The 24,978-nt window shown below is 41.4% G+C and overlaps 4 protein-coding genes across 4 annotated transcripts; all 4 read right to left on the reverse strand.

Annotated features, from left to right (window-relative positions):
* Positions 1-812: 812 nt before the first annotated feature.
* Positions 813-3,346, reverse strand: LOC143321116 (nuclear factor 7, brain-like). Its single transcript, XM_076731260.1, has one exon. It carries the CDS (start codon positions 2,502-2,504, stop codon positions 1,071-1,073), a length of 1,434 nt encoding a protein of 477 aa, XP_076587375.1. The 5' UTR covers positions 2,505-3,346; the 3' UTR covers positions 813-1,070.
* A 5,852-nt stretch (positions 3,347-9,198) lies between these two features.
* LOC143321357 (zinc-binding protein A33-like) lies at positions 9,199-10,626 on the reverse strand. Its single transcript, XM_076731660.1, has one exon. It carries the CDS (start codon positions 10,624-10,626, stop codon positions 9,199-9,201), a length of 1,428 nt encoding a protein of 475 aa, XP_076587775.1.
* Positions 10,627-15,653: 5,027 nt separating this feature from the next.
* LOC143321310 (zinc-binding protein A33-like) lies at positions 15,654-17,081 on the reverse strand. Its single transcript, XM_076731589.1, has one exon. The coding sequence runs from the start codon at positions 17,079-17,081 to the stop codon at positions 15,654-15,656; it is 1,428 nt and encodes a 475-aa protein (XP_076587704.1).
* Positions 17,082-22,111: 5,030 nt separating this feature from the next.
* LOC143320995 (zinc-binding protein A33-like) lies at positions 22,112-23,539 on the reverse strand. The gene has a single exon (XM_076731081.1). The coding sequence runs from the start codon at positions 23,537-23,539 to the stop codon at positions 22,112-22,114; it is 1,428 nt and encodes a 475-aa protein (XP_076587196.1).
* Positions 23,540-24,978: the final 1,439 nt, after the last annotated feature.

A 24,978-nucleotide genomic window follows, 5' to 3' on the forward strand; every position in this document is an offset into this window, starting at 1 on the left:
GAACATTTGCAAAGCAGGTAGAAAACCAACAAGTTTTTCAACACAACATAAAGTCAGTCCACAGTTATCCAGAGTACATCCTGACGTCCATCCAACACACACTCATGCGCTGAAATTTGAGGATTTGCTGTTTTTATTTGGGATCTTTCATTATTTTCTCATATTTGATCAACTAAATAAATCAACACACTGATATTAGAAACAGTCTTTAGTCGCAGCCTTAATTCACACAATCTTAAAGTCACTAAAATACTTTGTAGAGAAATACAAACAGCATCTGACACCATTCAATAATTTCTGCAGTGAAAGAAGCACAAATAAGGAAGGAGGCTGAGTTTGTTCATCTGGATAAAACTGAAATGATATGTGGAAGATTGTATTTGACACAAATGGTAAAAAAAAACAAAACAGCTGAGTTATTTCATCAACGTTCTCAACAGTAAAACATGTTGATCACAAAAAACATTGAAACAATCTGAAAATCTGTCTTAACAGAAATGCATTTTGAGAAATTTACTGATTTTTTTTTTTTTTTTTTTTTTTTTTTAAACTTGGATAATAGACGGAAAGTAATTGTGAAATGACAAAAATAAACAAGGCAAGATGAGGCTTTCTGTTCTTCTATGATTTCAAATGAAAGCCTTTTTAAAATGTGTGTTTGTTGTTCATCCTTGAAAACTTCAAATAAATCTGTAGATGAAAGTTTTCTGATTTAAATTATCTCTTTAAATCTACTCGTCCAACTTCCTGCAGCAGCTTTATGCCACAAACACCATTTTGGAAACACTTCACACACTGAATTAATCCTAAATTCACACTTCAGTTTGTCATTCTGTGCTTTGGAAATATATTTGATGTCAGACACCGACCAAGGAATGTGTTCCATCATGTCATTTGCTGAAAGAGACAAAACGTTATTTTCTATTTAACCTGGATCTCCACATTTTCTTCATTTACTTTCAAATTACAGGATTTTCACCTTTCAAGAACTGTTGTCTGTAATTGACATGAAAGCAGCACATTATAAAAATCTGAATGAATCACTTGGACCTCACCATCCTCCCTGATCATCACACAGAAACATCACTTTGACACATTTTGATAGCAGCAGTTTTAGCATCACCAGCAGGTCCAATATGAAAATATGGGAAGAGTTTCTCAGTGAAAGTGTCTTTGTCAGTGTAGATGTGAGTCATGTCTTCAGGGTCGTAGAAGGACACCTCCCCCCTGTCATAGTCCAGCTGGACTCTGATCCTCTGGAGATTCTTCTTCACTGTGACAGTCTTACTAAAACCACCAATGTATTTTCCACTGCGATGCAATAAACACCAGATTCCATGTTCTGGTGAAAAAAATATCTCCCCCTTCCTGTCAACTGACTCTTTAGCCAAACCCACAGTCCAGTCAGGATGGTCTCCCACCTCCACCTCCCAGCTGTGTTTCCCTGAGCTGAAGCCCTCAGAGCCCAGAACAGAGGAATATTTAGTGTTTCTCTCTGGATTGTTCGGAAGCTGCTGCCATTTGTCTCCATGCCTCACACTGGTCAGATCATCAGACAGATAGAGCCAGGGGCTTCCAGTGTTTGGGTCCAGAATGACAGGACTGAAGTGGACCTTGTCCTTCATCTTCTTCCAGACTGTGAAGGACAGGTTGCCCAGGTGTTTGACCACATCTATCAGAGCTCCTGAGAGCAGCTGTGGATCTGACAGTGAGCACTGGACTCTGGCTCTGCTCTGAGTGGCTTTATAACTGCTGAGGAATGGCACGTTGTGTTTCTGCAACTCTTCTTCAACAGCACAGATACTGTCTGACAGAGAGGAGATCTGCTGCTCAATCATCTTCATCTCTCTGCTCACAGTCCTCCCCTTCTGCTCCTCTTCCTCCCTCAGAGCTGCCAGTCTGGACTCCTCTTCCTCTTTCAGGAACTGGTGGAGCTTGTTGAACTCTGCTCTGATCTGCTTCTCTGTGGACAACAGCTGCTTCTTGGAGTGTTGAATCACTTCTTTGTATGTTTCCTCCACTCGTTTGTATTTGTCCCTCTTGTCCTGCAGAGACTGTAAGTCAGATTTCAGCTGGTCCTTCAGCTCACTGACTGCTTGTTCTACAGGAACCACCTTGTGACTCTGGTGCAGAGAAAACTCACAGACAGGACACACAGCTCGCTGCTCGTCCTCACAGAACCAATAAGAGACATCTGGATGTTCATCACACACGACCTGCTCTTTCTCTTTCTTCTTTCCTTTTTCTGTCTCAGATGATTCAGATTTCTGTCTCCCAGCAAAGGAGTCAGCCAGTTCCTTCAGTGCAAAGTTCACTTCTGGATGGTCCTTTGAGGATTTTCTTTTACAAATGGGACAGTTTTTGTTTTTAGCTTGTTCCCAGAATTGTTGCAGGCAGCTTGAACAGAAGCTGTGGTTGCAGCTCAGAGACACAGGATCTCTGAAAGTCTCTGAACACACATGGCAACTCAGGAAACTTTCCAGATGAGCAGTTTTCTCAGCCATTTGTATCCAAATTGTCTTTCAAAAGGAAGACTCACCAAATTCGTGTCCCTCTGAATTAAATATTAGAGTCGTTCGTGTCTTTCTAGTAGATTTCTTTCACCTTGTAATGGCGTCTCAGTCCCAGTCAGACACATCAAAATCAGCTTTAAGTTTCACTTTCTTTCCTTCGAAGTAAATCATTGACAGCTGACATGATATTTTCTTACCAGCAGATGGGGCTATTTGATTTCTTCACTTCTTTGTTAACTTTCCATATGATGAGCCTTGGACTCCTTAAAATAAAAATCACTTATTTTCAAGTGAAAAACCAATAAATACATAACGCAGCACACTGACATTGAAAACAAATGATTGTAGAAAAACCTACATTAATACCTAAATTCAAATGTTTGAGGAAATAATCAACACCATGTAGCATCATGTGAAACGACATGAAAGGCTGCATGGATACCAGTCCCAGTCCTGTTTTGAAGTAAACTCAGGATTATGTTTAGTCCTGGACTAGGCTGATCTTTGACCAGAGAAACCTCAGCAGGTTTAACTAAACATTAAAACACTGGAATAATGTTTTTCTGCTCTGCAACAAACCATTTTGAACACATTCAAAGCCATCCTGTTGTTAAAATACTCAAACCACTGCTTTAGTATAAGGACTAGAATTCCCCTCAATCAATCAATCAATCAATCAATCAAACAATCAATCAATCAATCAATCAATCAATCAATGTGACCATGTTGGTAGATGAAGAAATACATCAGTGTTTTTGCATGTGTATGTTTTGTGTTGTGTCTCCCACTGAGACTCAAAACATTTAACTGCTCAGTGAAACTAAGATGAGAAAGGACTGAAAAAAAAAAAAAAATCAAAGCATCAGAAATTCTGTTTTCTACTTTTTCTTCTGTCAACACAACAACTTGTGACACAATGAGAAAGGCTTCTTGTCACCATGGAATATTCTGGTCTGTCGTCATAACAAATGAATCACGTCTTACGTTCCATCAGCGTATCTTGTTAGAATTACAATATTTTGTCAAATGACAAACTGAGCACTGTTTCTGGTCACAGCAGCAGCGACATGCTGCCCTTCTTCTCAAACCTCACGCTCATCTGACGTCACACCTCTGCATCATCAAACTTGTTTGTTGTTGTTGCAGCAGCATCTTTTTGTTTGTGCTCGTGGTGCTAAAAAGGTGCTCGTGGAGGGACGCGTGTTGGTGACAACTAATATTTAAGTCCATGTCAGTCATGAAGAAGGCTCTGTAAGCTGAAAGCCTCCACGAGTGTTTTCCTTCATAGCGTGAGTTCAGAAACGTCTGCAGGTTGTGAGGTTTGGCTTTGCTGTTCTGTGGTCTGCTTCCTCATTTCAGGGCAGTCCAATCCCACAGGCTGCAGTGTTTGAGTGTGTGTGTCTGCAAGCATGTACGGTACATCTGTTGCTCTCAGTGTGTGTTCTGTAGAAACCTGGTGGGGGTGGGAGGTGTTGTGTGCGAGATGGAAGGAGAAGGCTTTATTTCGGAGGACATACAGTCGAGGACAAAATTATTAGGCCCCCTATGAAATTTGAAGTTTCTTCAAGATTTTCCCAAGTACTTTTTTAACAGAGCAAAGAATTTTCAACATAGCATTTCTGAACTTACTAGTTTTCTTTAGAAGGCACAAATTATTTATATTTGCACACCAAAATAGAATTATTTAAGAAAAAACTAAAATGACCAGGGACATTATTATTAGCCCCCTTTAAGAAATGACCACTTATTAAGTCATTGCACAAACCACTTCTGTGCAATGATGTGCTTTCACTTCACAGGTGATGTGCTTAAAGGTGATCAGGTGAATCAGGTGATTTCACTCAACAGTTAAAACATGGTATAAGAGCCTCAGTATGGGTCATTGAGCTGTCAGCTGAGAAAGCACCATGCCGAAAAGTAAAGAAATCAGTTTGGACTTGAGAAAAAGAATTATTGATGCACACAAAGCAGGAGAAGGATGTACAAAGCTATCCAAGCCTTTCCAAGTGTCAAGAACTGGAGTGAGAAGATTAATCCAGAAATTCAAAGACAGCCACACAGTACAGAACAAGTCTGGCAGAGGTAGAAAGTGAAAACATTTCAAAGACCCTGGAAAGAAAACTAGTGAGAGATGTGTCTGAAGACCCCACAACAACCGCCAAGACACTGGTGAATGACTTGACCACATCAGGAATCGTCGTCTCTAAGAAGACACTCACCAGAGCTCTGCACAGGAATGGACTGCGAGGTTGCAGACCAAGAAACACTCCACTTTTGAAGAAGAGACACCTTCAAGCCAGACTTCAGTATGCTCAGGACAACCTGGAGAAAGATTATGCATACTGGAAGCGTGTCCTATGGTCTGATGAGACTAAACTAGATCTCTTTGGCCATAGAGACACTGCTTATGTTTGGAGAGAAAAGCGAGAGGCATATAACCCAAAGAACACCGTCCCCACAGTGCAACACGGTGGTGGGAGTATTATGCTGTGGGGATGCTTCGGTGCAACTGGAACTGGAAATCTTCTCAAGGTGGAAGGAATCGTGAACAAAGAAAGATATGTGGAGATTTTGAAAGAGAACCTGAAGCAGTCAGCAGTAAAACTGGGTCTGGGTCGTCGCTCCATCCTCCAACATGACAATGATCCAAAACGTACATCCCTCTTGGTGAAGAACTATCTGCAGAAGACCAAAGTGAATGTAACTGCCTGCACAAAGCCCTGACTGACACCCCATTGAAAATATGTGGGGTGACCTAAAGAAGAACGTCCATGCCAGAAGGCCATCAGATCTGGAGGAGCTTGAGAGATTTGCCAAAGAAGAATGGGCTGGGATTCCTCAAAAGAAGCGTCAGAGACTTGTTGAAAACCACAACAAATGACTGCAGGCTGTTATCCAGCAAAAAGGACACACAACTGACTATTAGGATCCGGGGGCTAATAATTTTGACCTTGGTAGTTGTTGTTTGTGGAATATTTTCATTTCTGTGTGGAAACAAAAACAATGCGAGCATCCAAACTAAAACTAAGATGTCTAAAAAAAGCTGTGTTAAAATGTGTTGATCTGTTTTAAAGCACTTGAGAAATACTTTTAAAACAATTACATTTTTATCAGGGGGCTGATAATTTTGTCCTCAACTGCATCAGTCCCCTGCCTTCATCCCAGGACTTTGTTTCTTCTCTCGATTTCTACTTTTTCATCTCTTGTTTTTCACGTGTTATCAGCTTTTTCTCATTACAAAGTGCTCGTGCCAGAGGAGGCGGGATTAGTCCGATGGACTTCAAAGCACTGAAAACTGTTCTTGTGGGGGTTTGACTTGCGATCAGCTCCTCTGTACTTTGCTCGTCCACCATTGGCTGCCTTCACATTTGTCTCGCCCCTATTGGTCAGACCAAGATATTAAGAGACCGGGCAGTCGGTTTGGTGAGTAGTCCTCAGGTTTCTATTTATTTGGAATATTTATTTATTTATTTTAGTGGATATTTTTATTGTGCGTCTTTCTTTCTTTTCTTTTTCTTTTCTTTTCCTGTTGTGTACAGCTCGTGCACTTGTGCAAGTACTGTCTGTTGTTGTTCAAAGGGACACTGCTCCATGTGAAACATGACTGTTTTAAAGGGATAGTACACCCAATTTGCATCCTGCCTGTGTTTTTCTGCAATGACCAACATGGTGTGACTCACTTTTTCTGTTTTTCTGCTGCAACTTTAAATTGAAGTTGATTTTTCACGTTGTTTTTGCAGTTTTCTGCTGTCCATTGTTTTTCTTCCATGTAGCTCATTACCACTTTGCCAGAGTGGGACATCGATCACGATAACTCACGTAACACGGGATCGTACTTTGCGTGAACTATCCCTCCAAAGGCTTCGTGGCCATTTTTAGGATGGCGAAGCTTTTTTCGAAAGAAGGTTTTTCAAGGTGAACCACGGAGTTGTTGTGTTGTATCATCCAGTAACAGTGTTAAAGCCTAGTTGACCATGTTTTGTACTAAAAGGTCAAAGGTCGCCTGAAAGCGTTCAGTGCGTGACTGTGCTGACCAAACGTGACTCCCACCCACCCGCCTCTGAAAAAAGAAGACATAGCAGCATGTGCAGTACAAAGGTGTTGTTCTTCTGTTCTTCTTAGTGTGTTTACTAGCCTTGAAAATCAATAAAATAAGATTGACATATTTAAGATGAGGGAGTTCACAGTATTACACAACTGCAGCTAACTAGCAGCGTAGCTGGCGTTTTCTTTGCATGACAGTCGGGACACTTGTTTTTGGTGTTTTCCTTTTTATTTGCTTTCTGGTTTTCTACTGAATGCTGGTATACTCCACCTTTCTCTATCGATTTTCTCAGCTTTTTAAGTGCATATAACTCTTTTTGTCTCAAGACGATATGATGAAGATGATGATGATGATCAAGTCGATGAGATTAATGACTGTGGCACTATGAGGATGACTATGAGGATGTTGAGGATGTGATGAAGATTATCTCGCATGCTTTTCTATGGGGCTCTGTGTTGTCAGTGCACAACGGCTTCCTTTCGCACGCAGCAGAGAGAATACGACGGGCGCCTGTTGAGCATCTGCACCAAGAGTGGCAGGTGCTTCACTCGGCCTGCGTGTCACTTTGAGGAGCAGCGTTCAGTCCAACTGACAGACTGGAGGCCGTTCAGAGAGTGAATGAGCTCCAGCAGGGGGCGCAGTCACACAAAGCAAAGCACAAACGCACACAGGCGGATGGCAGATTGATGCTTCTGTTATAACAAGTTGACTTTAGTGTCAGACAATCAGAGGCAACAGCAGTTTATCACTGGAGAATAAGAAGAAGCTTCCGGTATAATGATTGATCAGAGCTGCACCGTTATGACCAAAACGACCGTCCGGATCAAAGTTCAGCACCACGATCGTGATGTTGAGGCGTGGTTGTTTTCCTCTGGGGAACAAAATCGGTCTCCTTTATTGGTCTGACATCAGAAAGGCTTTTCATGTTCTGAACTAAACTAAACGTACCAACATCGCCCACAAATCAGGATTCTGTGTGAACGATCGAAGCTGAAATGGTGATAGAGAATGATTCACTGAGCAGGCCTACAGAAAAGTACAGTCAGTGTCCTTCTGTGGCGTCTTGAGGTCAGTGCGAGCTCTTAGTCACATGAAGCATCGCTGAGGTCAACGGGAGCCGCTGTGTTCACTCTGAAGCTCTGCCGTCGTCTTTCTGCAGCCTGTGACTGAGCTGCACTGACAACACTGAGCTGGCTTCTCTTTGTCGGGTGTCTTTCACTCTTTCTCCCATTCCCTCTGTTTCCAACCTTTCTCAATCATTTCTCTGCACTTGGCTCTTTCTACTTTCCTTTTGTCTCTTTTTCTCACTTTGGGTTTCTTCTGTATAATAATATTATTAATCCTCTAGTTCTCTGATTCTTCCCATTATTGCTCTGTTCTCTTACGTGCTACACGTGTTTCTATAACTTCAAGAAAATGTGTTAAGGTGTTATCAATAAAATGATCATTTAAATAGAAAAGTCAGTCAGTTTCTCTGATTCCAAACACAGAAAGCAGCATGGCTTTGACTGTTCGTTCTGGCAGAAGTAACTCGGGACACACATGAACTCAGTCATGTTTTCAGCAGAACATTTGCAAAGCAGGTAGAAAACCAACAAGTTTTTCAACACAACATAAAGTCAGTCCACAGTTATCCAGAGTACATCCTGACGTCCATCCAACACACACTCATGCGCTGAAATTTGAGCATTTGCTGTTTTTATTTGGGATCTTTCATTATTTTCTCATATTTGATCAACTAAATAAATCAACACACTGATATTAGAAACAGTCTTTAGTCGCAGCCTTAATTCACACAATCTTAAAGTCACTAAAATACTTTGTAGAGAAATACAAACAGCATCTGACACCATCAGACAATTTCTGCAGACTTTTCTACAGCGAAAGAAGCACAAATAAGGAAGGAGGCTGAGTTTGTTCATCTGGATAAAACTGAAATAATATGTGGAAGATTGTATTTGACACAAATGGCAAAAAAATGAACAGCTGAATTATTACATCAACGTTCTCCACAGTAAAACATGTTGATCACAAAAATATTGAAAAAATCTTAAAATGTTCATTAACATAACTGCATTTTGAGAAATTTACTGTTTATTTTTTTTAACTGGAATAATAAAAAGACAAAAATAATTGTGAAATGACAAAAATAAACAAGGCAAGATGAGGCTTTCTGTTCTTCTATGATTTCAAATAAAAGCCTTTTTAAAATGTGTGTTTGTTGTTCATCCTTGAAAACTTCAAATAAATCTGTAGATGAAAGTTTTATTATTTTAATTATCACATTAAATCTTCTCGTCCAACTCCTCACAGCATCTTAATGCCACAAACACCATTTTGGAAAGAACACTTGACACACTGAATTAATCCTAAATTCACACTTCAGTTTGTCATTCTGTGCTTTGGAAATATATTTGATGTCAGACACCGACCAAGGAATGTGTTCCATCATGTCATTTGTTTAAAGAGACAAAACATTATTTTCTATTTAACCTGGATCTCCATATTTTCTTCATTTGCTTTCAAATGACAGGATTTTCACCTTTAAAGAAGTAACTGTTATTGTCTGTGATTGACATGAAAGCAGCACATTATAAAAATCTGAATGAATCACTTGGACCTCACCATCCTCCCTGATCATCACACAGAAACATCACTTTGACACATTTTGATAGCAGCAGTTTTAGCATCACCAGTGTCTCCAATTTCAAAATATGGGAAGAGTTTCTCAGTGAAAGTGTCTCTGTGAGTGTAGATGTGAGTCATGTCTTCAGGGTCGTAGAAGGACACCTCCCCCCTGTCATAGTCCAGCTGGACTCTGATCCTCTGGAGACTCTTCTTCACTGTGACAGTCTCACCAAGACCATTAATGTATTTTCCTCTGCGATGCAATAAACACCAGATTCCATATCCTGGTGAGGCACCTGTCTCCCCCTTCCTGTCAACTGACTCTTTAGCCAAACCCACATTCCAGTCAGGATGGTCTCCCACCTCCACCTCCCAGCTGTGTTTCCCTGAGCTGAAGCCCTCAGAGCCCAGAACAGTGGGATATTTAGTGTGTCTCTCTGAATTGTCAGGAAGCTGCTGCTTTGTGTTTCCCCACCTCACATTGGTCAGATCATCAGACAGACAGAGCCGGGGGTGTCCAGTGTTTGGGTCCAGAATGACAGGACTGAAGTGGACCTTGTCCTTCATCTTCTTCCAGACTGTGAAGGACAGGTTGCCCAGGTGTTTGGCCACATCTATCAGAGCTCCTGAGAGCAGCTGTGGATCTGACAGTGAGCACTGGACTCTGGCTCTGCTCTGAGTGGCTTTATAACTGCTGAGGAATGGCACGTTGTGTTTCTGCAGCTCTTCTTCAACAGCACAGATACTGTCTGACAGAGAGGAGATCTGCTGCTCAATCATCTTCATCTCTCTGCTCACAGTCCTCCCCTTCTGCTCCTCTTCCTCCCTCAGAGCTGCCAGTCTGGACTCCTCTTCCTCTTTCAGGAACTGGTGGAGCTTGTTGAACTCTGCTCTGATCTGCTTCTCTGTGGACAACAGCTGCTTCTTGGAGTGTTGAATCATTTCTTTGTATGTTTCCTTCACTCGTTTGTATTTGTCCCTCTTGTCCTGCAGAGACTGTAAGTCAGATTTCAGCTGGTCCTTCAGCTCACTGACTGCTTGTTCTACAGGAACCACCTTGTGACTGTGGTGCAGAGAAAACTCACAGACAGGACACACAGCTCGCTGCTCGTCCTCACAGTACAAATAAGAGGCATCTGAATGTTCATCACACACGACCTGCTCTTTCCCTTTCTCTTTTTCTGTCTCACATGATTCAGATTTCTGTCTTCCAGCAAAGGAGTCAGCCAGGTCCTTCAGTGAAAAGTTCACTGCTGGATCGTCCTTTGAGGATTTTCTTTTACAAATGGGACAGTTGTTGTTTTTAGCTTGTTCCCAGAATTGTTGCAGGCAGCTTGAACAGAAGCTGTGGTTGCAGCTCAGAGACACAGGATCTCTGAAAGTCTCTGAACACACATGGCAACTCAGGAAACCTTTGAATAGAGCAGTTTTCTCAGCCATTTGTATCCAAATTGTCTTTCAAAAGGAAGACTCACCAAATTCGTGTCCCTCTGAATTAAAGATCACAATCCTTCTTGTCTTTCTAGTAGATTTCTTTCACCCTGTAATGGCGTCTCAGTCCCAATCAGACACGTCAAAATCAGCTTTAAGTTTCTCTTTCCTCCTTTGAAGTAAATCATTGACAGCTGACATGATATTTTCTTACCAGCAGATGGGGCTATTTGATTTCTTCACTTCTTATCTGTTAACTTTCCATATGATGAGCCTTGGACTCCTTCAAATGAAAATCATTTATTTTCAAGTGAAAAAACAATAAATACATAACGCAGCACACTGACATTGAAAACAAATGATTGACTGTAGAAAAACCTACATTAATACCTAAATTCAAATGTTTGAGGAAATAATCAACACCATGTAGCATCATGTGGAGGGGCATGAAAGGCTGCATGGATACCAGTCCCAGTCCTGTTTTGAAGTAAACTCAGGATTATATTTAGTCCTGGACTAGGCTGATCTTCGACCAGAGAAACCTCAGCAGGTTTAACTGAACATTAAAACACTGGAATAATGTTTTTTTGCTCTGCAACAAACCATTTTGAACACATTCAAAGTCATCCTGTTGTTAAAATATTCAAACCACTGCTTTAGTATAATCAATCAATCAATCAATCAATCAATCAATCAATGTGACCATGTTGGTAGATGAATAAATACATCAGTGTTTTTGCATGTGTATGTTTTGTGTTGTGTCTCCCACTGGGACTCAAAACATTTAACTGCTCAGTGAAACTAAGATGAGAAAGGACTGAAAAAAAAAAAAGAAAAAAGAAAAAATCAAAGCATCAAAAATTCTGTTTTCTACTTTTTCTTCTGTCAACACAACAACTTGTGATAGAATGAGAAAGGCTTCTTGTCACCACGGAATATTCTGGTCTGTCGTCATAACAAATGAATCACGTCTTACGTTCCATCAGCGTATCTTGTTAGAATTACAATATTTTGTCAAATGACAAACTGAGCACTGTTTCTGGTCACAGCAGCAGCGACATGCTGCCCTTCTTCTCAAACCTCACGCTCATCTGACGTCACACCTCTGCATCATCAAACTTGTTTGTTGTTGTTGTTGCAGCAGCATCTTTTTGTTTGTGCTCGTGGTGCTAAAAAGGTGCTCGTGGAGGGACGCGTGTTGGTGACAACTGATATTTAAGTCCATGTCAGTCATGAAGAAGGCTCTGTAAGCTGAAAGCCTCCACGAGTGTTTTCCTTCATAGCGTGAGTTCAGAAACGTCTGCAGGTTGTGAGGTTTGGCTTTGCTGTTCTGTGGTCTGCTTCCTCATTTCAGGGCAGTCCAATCCCACAGGCTGCAGTGTTTGAGTGTGTGTGTCTGCAAGCATGTACAGTACATCTGTTGCTCTCAGTGTGTGTTCTGTAGAAACCTGGTGGGGGTGGGAGGTGTTGTGTGCGAGATGGAAGGAGAAGGCTTTATTTCGGAGGACATATCACTCCCCTGCCTTCATCCCAGGACTTTGTTTTTTCTCTCGATTTCTGCTTTTTCATCTCTTGTTTTTCACGTGTTATCAGCTTTTCATCATTACAAAGTGCTCGTGCCAGAGGAGGCGGGATTAGTCCGATGGACTTCAAAGCACTGAAAACTGTTTTTGTGGGGGTTTGACTTGCGATCAGCTCCTCTGTACTTTGCTCGTCCACCATTGGCTGCCTTCACATTTGTCTCGCCCCTATTGGTCAGACCAAGATATTAAGAGACCGGGCAGTCGGTTTGGTGAGTAGTCCTCAGGTTTCTATTTATTTGGAATATTTATTTATTTATTTTAGTGGATATTTTTATTGTGCTTCTGTCTTTCTTTTCTTTTTCTTTTCTTTTCCTGTTGTGTACAGCTCGTGCACTTGTGCAAGTACTGTCTGTTGTTGTTCAAAGGGACACTGCTCCATGTGAAACATGATTGTTTTAAAGGGATAGTACACCCAATTTGCATCCTGCATGTGTTTTTCTGCAATGACCAACATGGTGTGACTTACTTTTTCTGTTTTTCTGCAGCAGATTTTTCACGTTGTTTTTGCAGTTTTCTGCTGTCCGTTGTTTTTCTTCCATGTAGCTCATTACCACTTTGCCAGAGTGGGACATCGATCACGATAACTCACGTAACACAGGATCGTACTTTGCGTGAACTATCCCTCCAAAGGCTTCGTGGCCTTTTTTAGGATGGCAAAGCTTTTTTGAAAGAAGGTTTTTCAAGGTGAACCACAGAGTTGTTGTGTTGTATCATCCAGTAACAGTGTTAAAGCCTAGTTGACCGTGTCTTGTACTAAAAGGTCAAAGGTCGCCTGAAAGCGTCCAGTGCCTGACTGTGCTGACCAAACGTGACTCCCACCCACCCGCCTCTGAAAAAAGAAGACATAGCAGCATGTGCAGTACAAAGGTGTTGTTCTTCTGTTCTTCTTAGTGTGTTTACTAGCCTTGAAAATCAATAAAATAAGATTGACATATTTAAGATGAGGGAGTTCACAGTATTACACAACTGCAGCTAACTAGCAGCGTAGCTGGCATTTTCTTTGCATGACAGTCGGGACACTTGTTTTTGGTGTTTTCCTTTTTATTTGCTTTCTGGTTTACTGAATGCTGGTATACTCCACCTTTCTCTATCGATTTCTCAGCTTTTTAAGTGCATATAACTATTTTTGTCTCAAGACGATATGATGAAGATGATAATGATGATGATGATCAAGTCGATGAGATTAATGACTGTGGCACTATGAGGATGACTGTGAGGATGTTGAGGATGTGATGAAGATTATCTCGCATGCTTTTCTATGGGGCTCTGTGTTGTCAGTGCACAACGGCTGCCTTTCGCACGCAGCAGAGAGAATACGACGGGCGTCTGCTGAGCATCTGCACCAAGAGTGGCAGGTGCTTCACTCGGCCTGCGTGTCACTTTGAGGAGCAGCGTTCAGTCCAACTGACAGACTGGAGGCCGTTCAGAGAGTGAATGAGCTCCAGCAGGGGGCGCAGTCACACAAAGCAAAGCACAAACGCACACAGGCGGATGGCAGATTGATGCTTCTGTTATAACAAGTTGACTTTAGTGTCAGACAATCAGAGGCAACAGCAGTTTATCACTGGAGAATAAGAAGAAGCTTCCGGTATAATGATTGATCAGAGCTGCACCGTTATCACCAAAATGACCGTCCGGATCAAAGTTCAGCACCACGATCGTGATGTTGAGGCGTGGTTGTTTTCCTCTGGGGAACAAAATCAGTCTCCTTTATTGGTCTGACATCAGAAAGGCTTTTCATGTTCTGAACTAAACTAAACGTACCAACATCGCCCACAAATCAGGATTGTGTGTGAATGATCGAAGCTGAAATGGTGATAGAGAATGATTCACTGAGCAGGCCTACAGAAAGTACAGTCAGTGTCCTTCTGTGGTGTCTTGAGGTCAGTGCGAGCTCTTAGTCACATGAAGCATCGCTGAGGTCAACGGGAGCCGCTGTGTTCACTCTGAAGCTCTGCCGTCGTCTTTCTGCAGCCTGTGACTGAGCTGCACTGACAACACTGAGCTGGCTTCTCTTTGTCGGCTGTCTTTCACTCTTTCTCCCATTCCCTCTGTTTCCAACCTTTCTCAATCATTTCTCTGCACTTGGCTCTTTCTACTTTCCTTTTGTCTCTTTTTGTCTCTTTGGGTTTCTTCTGTATAATAATATTATTAATCCTCTAGTTCTCTGATTCTTCCCATTATTGCTCTGTTCTCTTACGTGCTACACGTGTTTCTATAACTTCAAGAAAATGTGTTAAGGTGTCATCAATAAAATGATCATTTAAATAGAAAAGTCAGTCAGTTTCTCTGATTCCAAACACAGAAAGCAGCATGGCTTTGACTGTTCGTACTGGCAGAAGTAACTCGGGACACACATGAACTCAGTCATGTTTTCAGCAGAACATTTGCAAAGCAGGTAGAAAACCAACAAGTTTTTCAACACAACATAAAGTCAGTCCACAGTTATCCAGAGTACATCCTGACGTCATCCAACACACACTCATGCGCTGAAATTTGAGCATTTGCTGTTTTTATTTGGGATCTTTCATTATTTTCTCATGTTTCATCAACTAAATAAATCAACACACTGATATTAGAAACAGTCTTTAGTGGCAGCCTTAATTCACACAATCTTAAAGTCACTAAAATACTTTGTAGAGAAATACAAACAGCATCTGACACCATTCAATCATTTCTGCAGACTTTTCTACAGTGAAAGAAGCGCAAATAAGGAAGGAGGCTGAGTTTGTTCATCTGGATAAAACTGAAATAATATGTGGAAGATTGTATTTGACACAAATGGCAAAAAATGAACAGCTGAATTATTACATCAATGTTCTCCACAGTAAAACATGTTGATCACAAAAACATAGAAACAATCTGAAAATCTGCATTAACAGAAATGCATTTTGAGAAATTTAATGATATCTTTTTAAACTTGGATAATAAAAAGACAGAAAGTAATTGTGAAATGACAAAAATAAACAAGGCAAGATGAGGCTTTCTGTTCTTCTATGATTTCAAATGAAAGCCTTTTTAAAATGTGTGTTTGTTGGTCATCCTTGAAAACTTCAAATAAATCTGTAGATGAAAGTTTTCTTATTTTAGTTATCACATTAAATCTACTCGTCCAATTTCTTGCAGCATCTTTATGTCACAAACACCATTTTGGAAAGAACGCTTCACACACTGAATTAATCCTAAATTCACACTTCAGTTTGTCATTCTGTGCTTTGGAAATATATTTGATGTCAGACACCGACCAAGGAATGTGTTCCATCATGTCATTTGCTGAAAGAGACAAAACGTTGTTTTTTATTTAACCTGGATCTCAAAATTTTCTTCATTTGCTTTCAAATTACAGGATTTTCACCTTTCAAGAACTAACTGTTATTGTCTGTGATTGACATGAAAGCAGCACATTATAAAAATCTGGATGAATCACTTGGACCTCACCATCCTCCCTGATCATCACACAGAAACATCACTTTGACACATTTTGATAGCAGCAGTTTTAGCATCACCAGCCTTTCCAATACTGAAAAATGGGAAGAGTTTCTCAGTGAAAGTGCCTTTGTGAGTGTAGATGTGAGTCATGTCTTCAGGGTCGTAGAAGAACACCTCCCCCCTGTCATAGTCCAGCTGGACTCTGATCCTCTGGAGACTCTTCTTCACTGTGACAGTCTTACCAAGACCATTACTGTATTTTCCACTATCATGCAATAAACACCAGATTCCATATTCTGGTGAAAGAAATATCTCCCCCTTCCTGTCAACTGACTCTTTAGCCAAACCCACTCTCCAGACAGGATGGTCTCCCACCTCCACCTCCCAGCTGTGTTTCCCTGAGCTGAAGCCCTCGGAGCCCAGAACAAAATAGTATTTAGTGTTTCTCTCTGGATTGTCAGGAAGCTGCTGCTTTGTGTCTCCATTCCTCACACTGGTCAGATCATCAGACAGACAGAGCCGGGGGTGTCCAGTGTTTGGGTCCAGAATGACAGGACTGAAGTGGACCTTGTCCTTCATCTTCTTCCAGACTGTGAAGGACAGGTTGCCCAGGTGTTTGGCCACATCTATCAGAGCTCCTGAGAGCAGCTGTGGATCTGACAGTGAGCACTGGACTCTGGCTCTGCTCTGAGTGGCTTTATAACTGCTGAGGAATGGCACGTTGTGTTTCTGCAGCTCTTCTTCAACAGCACAGATACTGTCTGACAGAGAGGAGATCTGCTGCTCAATCATCTTCATCTCTCTGCTCACAGTCCTCCCCTTCTGCTCCTCTTCCTGCCTCAGAGCTGCCAGTCTGGACTCCTCTTCCTCTTTCAGGAACTGGTGGAGCTTGTTGAACTCTGCTCTGATCTGCTTCTCTGTGGACAACAGCTGCTTCTTGGAGTGTTGAATCACTTCTTTGTATGTTTCCTTCACTCGTTTGTATTTGTCCCTCTTGTCCTGCAGAGACTGTAAGTCAGATTTCAGCTGGTCCTTCAGCTCACTGACTGCTTGTTCTACAGGAACCACCTTGTGACTGTGGTGCAGAGAAAACTCACAGACAGGACACACAGCTCGCTGCTCGTCCTCACAGTACAAATAAGAGGCATCTGAATGTTCATCACACACGACCTGCTCTTTCCCTTTCTCTTTTTCTGTCTCACATGATTCAGATTTCTGTCTTCCAGCAAAGGAGTCAGCCAGGTCCTTCAGTGAAAAGTTCACTGCTGGATGGTCCTTTGAGGATTTTCTTTTACAAATGGGACAGTTGTTGTTTTTAGCTTGTTCCCAGAATTGTTGCAGGCAGCTTGAACAGAAGCTGTGGTTGCAGCTCAGAGACACAGGATCTCTGAAAGTCTCTGAACACACATGGCAACTCAGGAAACCTTTGAATAGAGCAGTTTTCTCAGCCATTTGTATCCAAATTGTCTTTCAAAAGGAAGACTCACCAAATTCGTGTCCCTCTGAATTAAAGATCACAATCCTTCTTGTCTTTCTAGTAGATTTCTTTCACCCTGTAATGGCGTCTCAGTCCCAATCAGACACGTCAAAATCAGCTTTAAGTTTCTCTTTCCTCCTTTGAAGTAAATCATTGACAGCTGACATGATATTTTCTTACCAGCAGATGGGGCTATTTGATTTCTTCACTTCTTATCTGTTAACTTTCCATATGATGAGCCTTGGACTCCTTCAAATGAAAATCATTTATTTTCAAGTGAAAAAACAATAAATACATAACGCAGCACACTGACATTGAAAACAAATGATTGACTGTAGAAAAACCTACATTAATACCTAAATTCAAATGTTTGAGGAAATAATCAACACCATGTAGCATCATGTGGAGGGGCATGAAAGGCTGCATGGATACCAGTCCCAGTCCTGTTTTGAAGTAAACTCAGGATTATATTTAGTCCTGGACTAGGCTGATCTTCGACCAGAGAAACCTCAGCAGGTTTAACTGAACATTAAAACACTGGAATAATGTTTTTTTGCTCTGCAACAAACCATTTTGAACACATTCAAAGTCATCCTGTTGTTAAAATATTCAAACCACTGCTTTAGTATAATCAATCAATCAATCAATCAATCAATCAATCAATGTGACCATGTTGGTAGATGAATAAATACATCAGTGTTTTTGCATGTGTATGTTTTGTGTTGTGTCTCCCACTGGGACTCAAAACATTTAACTGCTCAGTGAAACTAAGATGAGAAAGGACTGAAAAAAAAAAAAGAAAAAAGAAAAAATCAAAGCATCAAAAATTCTGTTTTCTACTTTTTCTTCTGTCAACACAACAACTTGTGATAGAATGAGAAAGGCTTCTTGTCACCACGGAATATTCTGGTCTGTCGTCATAACAAATGAATCACGTCTTACGTTCCATCAGCGTATCTTGTTAGAATTACAATATTTTGTCAAATGACAAACTGAGCACTGTTTCTGGTCACAGCAGCAGCGACATGCTGCCCTTCTTCTCAAACCTCACGCTCATCTGACGTCACACCTCTGCATCATCAAACTTGTTTGTTGTTGTTGTTGCAGCAGCATCTTTTTGTTTGTGCTCGTGGTGCTAAAAAGGTGCTCGTGGAGGGACGCGTGTTGGTGACAACTGATATTTAAGTCCATGTCAGTCATGAAGAAGGCTCTGTAAGCTGAAAGCCTCCACGAGTGTTTTCCTTCATAGCGTGAGTTCAGAAACGTCTGCAGGTTGTGAGGTTTGGCTTTGCTGTTCTGTGGTCTGCTTCCTCATTTCAGGGCAGTCCAATCCCACAGGCTGCAGTGTTTGAGTGTGTGTGTCTGCAAGCATGTACAGTACATCTGTTGCTCTCAGTGTGTGTTCTGTAGAAACCTGGTGGGGGTGGGAGGTGTTGTGTGCGAGATGGAAGGAGAAGGCTTTATTTCGGAGGACATATCACTCCCCTGCCTTCATCCCAGGACTTTGTTTTTTCTCTCGATTTCTGCTTTTTCATCTCTTGTTTTTCACGTGTTATCAGCTTTTCATCATTACAAAGTGCTCGTGCCAGAGGAGGCGGGATTAGTCCGATGGACTTCAAAGCACTGAAAACTGTTTTTGTGGGGGTTTGACTTGCGATCAGCTCCTCTGTACTTTGCTCGTCCACCATTGGCTGCCTTCACATTTGTCTCGCCCCTATTGGTCAGACCAAGATATTAAGAGACCGGGCAGTCGGTTTGGTGAGTAGTCCTCAGGTTTCTATTTATTTGGAATATTTATTTATTTATTTTAGTGGATATTTTTATTGTGCTTCTGTCTTTCTTTTCTTTTTCTTTTCTTTTCCTGTTGTGTACAGCTCGTGCACTTGTGCAAGTACTGTCTGTTGTTGTTCAAAGGGACACTGCTCCATGTGAAACATGATTGTTTTAAAGGGATAGTACACCCAATTTGCATCCTGCATGTGTTTTTCTGCAATGACCAACATGGTGTGACTTACTTTTTCTGTTTTTCTGCAGCAGATTTTTCACGTTGTTTTTGCAGTTTTCTGCTGTCCGTTGTTTTTCTTCCATGTAGCTCATTACCACTTTGCCAGAGTGGGACATCGATCACGATAACTCACGTAACACAGGATCGTACTTTGCGTGAACTATCCCTCCAAAGGCTTCGTGGCCTTTTTTAGGATGGCAAAGCTTTTTTGAAAGAAGGTTTTTCAAGGTGAACCACAGAGTTGTTGTGTTGTATCATCCAGTAACAGTGTTAAAGCCTAGTTGACCGTGTCTTGTACTAAAAGGTCAAAGGTCGCCTGAAAGCGTCCAGTGCCTGACTGTGCTGACCAAACGTGACTCCCACCCACCCGCCTCTGAAAAAAGAAGACATAGCAGCATGTGCAGTACAAAGGTGTTGTTCTTCTGTTCTTCTTAGTGTGTTTACTAGCCTTGAAAATCAATAAAATAAGATTGACATATTTAAGATGAGGGAGTTCACAGTATTACACAACTGCAGCTAACTAGCAGCGTAGCTGGCATTTTCTTTGCATGACAGTCGGGACACTTGTTTTTGGTGTTTTCCTTTTTATTTGCTTTCTGGTTTACTGAATGCTGGTATACTCCACCTTTCTCTATCGATTTTCTCAGCTTTTTAAGTGCATATAACTATTTTTGTCTCAAGACGATATGATGAAGATGATAATGATGATGATGATCAAGTCGATGAGATTAATGACTGTGGCACTATGAGGATGACTGTGAGGATGTTGAGGATGTGATGAAGATTATCTCGCATGCTTTTCTATGGGGCTCTGTGTTGTCAGTGCACAACGGCTGCCTTTCGCACGCAGCAGAGAGAATACGACGGGCGTCTGCTGAGCATCTGCACCAAGAGTGGCAGGTGCTTCACTCGGCCTGCGTGTCACTTTGAGGAGCAGCGTTCAGTCCAACTGACAGACTGGAGGCCGTTCAGAGAGTGAATGAGTTCCAGCAGGGGGCGCAGTCACACAAAGCAAAGCACAAACGCACACAGGCGGATGGCAGATTGATGCTTATGTTATAACAAGTTGACTTTAGTGTCAGACAATCAGAGGCAACAGCAGTTTATCACTGGAGAATAAGAAGAAGCTTCCGGTATAATGATTGATCAGAGCCGCACCGTTATCACCAAAATGACCGTCCGGATCAAAGTTCAGCACCACGATCGTAATGTTGAGGCGTGGTTGTTTTCCTCTGGGGAACAAAATCAGTCTCCTTTATTGGTCTGACATCAGAAAGGCTTTTCATGTTCCGAACTAAACTAAACGTACCAACATCGCCCACAAATCAGGATTGTGTGTGAATGATCGAAGCTGAAATGGTGATAGAGAATGATTCACTGAGCAGGCCTACAGAAAGTACAGTCAGTGTCCTTCTGTGGTGTCTTGAGGTCAGTGCGAGCTCTTAGTCACATGAAGCATCGCTGAGGTCAACGGGAGCCGCTGTGTTCACTCTGAAGCTCTGCCGTCGTCTTTCTGCAGCCTGTGACTGAGCTGCACTGACAACACTGAGCTGGCTTCTCTTTGTCGGGTGTCTTTCACTCTTTCTCCCATTCCCTCTGTTTCCAACCTTTCTCAATCATTTCTCTGCACTTGGCTCTTTCTACTTTCCTTTTGTCTCTTTTTCTCACTTTGGGTTTCTTCTGTATAATAATATTATTAATCCTCTAGTTCTCTGATTCTTCCCATTATTGCTCTGTTCTCTTACGTGCTACACGTGTTTCTATAACTTCAAGAAAATGTGTTAAGGTGTTATCAATAAAATGATCATTTAAATAGAAAAGTCAGTCAGTTTCTCTGATTCCAAACACAGAAAGCAGCATGGCTTTGACTGTTCGTTCTGGCAGAAGTAACTCGGGACACACATGAACTCAGTCATGTTTTCAGCAGAACATTTGCAAAGCAGGTAGAAAACCAACAAGTTTTTCAACACAACATAAAGTCAGTCCACAGTTATCCAGAGTACATCCTGACGTCCATCCAACACACACTCATGCGCTGAAATTTGAGCATTTGCTGTTTTTATTTGGGATCTTTCATTATTTTCTCATATTTGATCAACTAAATAAATCAACACACTGATATTAGAAACAGTCTTTAGTCGCAGCCTTAATTCACACAATCTTAAAGTCACTAAAATACTTTGTAGAGAAATACAAACAGCATCTGACACCATCAGACAATTTCTGCAGACTTTTCTACAGCGAAAGAAGCACAAATAAGGAAGGAGGCTGAGTTTGTTCATCTGGATAAAACTGAAATAATATGTGGAAGATTGTATTTGACACAAATGGCAAAAAAATGAACAGCTGAATTATTACATCAACGTTCTCCACAGTAAAACATGTTGATCACAAAAATATTGAAAAAATCTTAAAATGTTCATTAACATAACTGCATTTTGAGAAATTTACTGTTTATTTTTTTTAACTGGAATAATAAAAAGACAAAAATAATTGTGAAATGACAAAAATAAACAAGGCAAGATGAGGCTTTCTGTTCTTCTATGATTTCAAATAAAAGCCTTTTTAAAATGTGTGTTTGTTGTTCATCCTTGAAAACTTCAAATAAATCTGTAGATGAAAGTTTTATTATTTTAATTATCACATTAAATCTTCTCGTCCAACTCCTCACAGCATCTTAATGCCACAAACACCATTTTGGAAAGAACACTTGACACACTGAATTAATCCTAAATTCACACTTCAGTTTGTCATTCTGTGCTTTGGAAATATATTTGATGTCAGACACCGACCAAGGAATGTGTTCCATCATGTCATTTGTTTAAAGAGACAAAACATTATTTTCTATTTAACCTGGATCTCCATATTTTCTTCATTTGCTTTCAAATGACAGGATTTTCACCTTTAAAGAAGTAACTGTTATTGTCTGTGATTGACATGAAAGCAGCACATTATAAAAATCTGAATGAATCACTTGGACCTCACCATCCTCCCTGATCATCACACAGAAACATCACTTTGACACATTTTGATAGCAGCAGTTTTAGCATCACCAGTGTCTCCAATTTCAAAATATGGGAAGAGTTTCTCAGTGAAAGTGTCTCTGTGAGTGTAGATGTGAGTCATGTCTTCAGGGTCGTAGAAGGACACCTCCCCCCTGTCATAGTCCAGCTGGACTCTGATCCTCTGGAGACTCTTCTTCACTGTGACAGTCTCACCAAGACCATTAATGTATTTTCCTCTGCGATGCAATAAACACCAGATTCCATATCCTGGTGAGGCACCTGTCTCCCCCTTCCTGTCAACTGACTCTTTAGCCAAACCCACATTCCAGTCAGGATGGTCTCCCACCTCCACCTCCCAGCTGTGTTTCCCTGAGCTGAAGCCCTCAGAGCCCAGAACAGTGGGATATTTAGTGTGTCTCTCTGAATTGTCAGGAAGCTGCTGCTTTGTGTTTCCCCACCTCACATTGGTCAGATCATCAGACAGACAGAGCCGGGGGTGTCCAGTGTTTGGGTCCAGAATGACAGGACTGAAGTGGACCTTGTCCTTCATCTTCTTCCAGACTGTGAAGGACAGGTTGCCCAGGTGTTTGGCCACATCTATCAGAGCTCCTGAGAGCAGCTGTGGATCTGACAGTGAGCACTGGACTCTGGCTCTGCTCTGAGTGGCTTTATAACTGCTGAGGAATGGCACGTTGTGTTTCTGCAGCTCTTCTTCAACAGCACAGATACTGTCTGACAGAGAGGAGATCTGCTGCTCAATCATCTTCATCTCTCTGCTCACAGTCCTCCCCTTCTGCTCCTCTTCCTCCCTCAGAGCTGCCAGTCTGGACTCCTCTTCCTCTTTCAGGAACTGGTGGAGCTTGTTGAACTCTGCTCTGATCTGCTTCTCTGTGGACAACAGCTGCTTCTTGGAGTGTTGAATCATTTCTTTGTATGTTTCCTTCACTCGTTTGTATTTGTCCCTCTTGTCCTGCAGAGACTGTAAGTCAGATTTCAGCTGGTCCTTCAGCTCACTGACTGCTTGTTCTACAGGAACCACCTTGTGACTGTGGTGCAGAGAAAACTCACAGACAGGACACACAGCTCGCTGCTCGTCCTCACAGTACAAATAAGAGGCATCTGAATGTTCATCACACACGACCTGCTCTTTCCCTTTCTCTTTTTCTGTCTCACATGATTCAGATTTCTGTCTTCCAGCAAAGGAGTCAGCCAGGTCCTTCAGTGAAAAGTTCACTGCTGGATCGTCCTTTGAGGATTTTCTTTTACAAATGGGACAGTTGTTGTTTTTAGCTTGTTCCCAGAATTGTTGCAGGCAGCTTGAACAGAAGCTGTGGTTGCAGCTCAGAGACACAGGATCTCTGAAAGTCTCTGAACACACATGGCAACTCAGGAAACCTTTGAATAGAGCAGTTTTCTCAGCCATTTGTATCCAAATTGTCTTTCAAAAGGAAGACTCACCAAATTCGTGTCCCTCTGAATTAAAGATCACAATCCTTCTTGTCTTTCTAGTAGATTTCTTTCACCCTGTAATGGCGTCTCAGTCCCAATCAGACACGTCAAAATCAGCTTTAAGTTTCTCTTTCCTCCTTTGAAGTAAATCATTGACAGCTGACATGATATTTTCTTACCAGCAGATGGGGCTATTTGATTTCTTCACTTCTTATCTGTTAACTTTCCATATGATGAGCCTTGGACTCCTTCAAATGAAAATCATTTATTTTCAAGTGAAAAAACAATAAATACATAACGCAGCACACTGACATTGAAAACAAATGATTGACTGTAGAAAAACCTACATTAATACCTAAATTCAAATGTTTGAGGAAATAATCAACACCATGTAGCATCATGTGGAGGGGCATGAAAGGCTGCATGGATACCAGTCCCAGTCCTGTTTTGAAGTAAACTCAGGATTATATTTAGTCCTGGACTAGGCTGATCTTCGACCAGAGAAACCTCAGCAGGTTTAACTGAACATTAAAACACTGGAATAATGTTTTTTTGCTCTGCAACAAACCATTTTGAACACATTCAAAGTCATCCTGTTGTTAAAATATTCAAACCACTGCTTTAGTATAATCAATCAATCAATCAATCAATCAATCAATCAATGTGACCATGTTGGTAGATGAATAAATACATCAGTGTTTTTGCATGTGTATGTTTTGTGTTGTGTCTCCCACTGGGACTCAAAACATTTAACTGCTCAGTGAAACTAAGATGAGAAAGGACTGAAAAAAAAAAAAGAAAAAAGAAAAAATCAAAGCATCAAAAATTCTGTTTTCTACTTTTTCTTCTGTCAACACAACAACTTGTGATAGAATGAGAAAGGCTTCTTGTCACCACGGAATATTCTGGTCTGTCGTCATAACAAATGAATCACGTCTTACGTTCCATCAGCGTATCTTGTTAGAATTACAATATTTTGTCAAATGACAAACTGAGCACTGTTTCTGGTCACAGCAGCAGCGACATGCTGCCCTTCTTCTCAAACCTCACGCTCATCTGACGTCACACCTCTGCATCATCAAACTTGTTTGTTGTTGTTGTTGCAGCAGCATCTTTTTGTTTGTGCTCGTGGTGCTAAAAAGGTGCTCGTGGAGGGACGCGTGTTGGTGACAACTGATATTTAAGTCCATGTCAGTCATGAAGAAGGCTCTGTAAGCTGAAAGCCTCCACGAGTGTTTTCCTTCATAGCGTGAGTTCAGAAACGTCTGCAGGTTGTGAGGTTTGGCTTTGCTGTTCTGTGGTCTGCCTTCTCATTTCAGGGCAGTCCAATCCCACAGGCTGCAGTGTTTGAGTGTGTGTGTCTGCAAGCATGTACAGTACATCTGTTGCTCTCAGTGTGTGTTCTGTAGAAAC

Source organism: Chaetodon auriga, chromosome 5 (genome assembly GCF_051107435.1).
Source record: "Chaetodon auriga isolate fChaAug3 chromosome 5, fChaAug3.hap1, whole genome shotgun sequence".
Lineage (NCBI taxonomy): Eukaryota > Metazoa > Chordata > Actinopteri > Chaetodontiformes > Chaetodontidae > Chaetodon > Chaetodon auriga.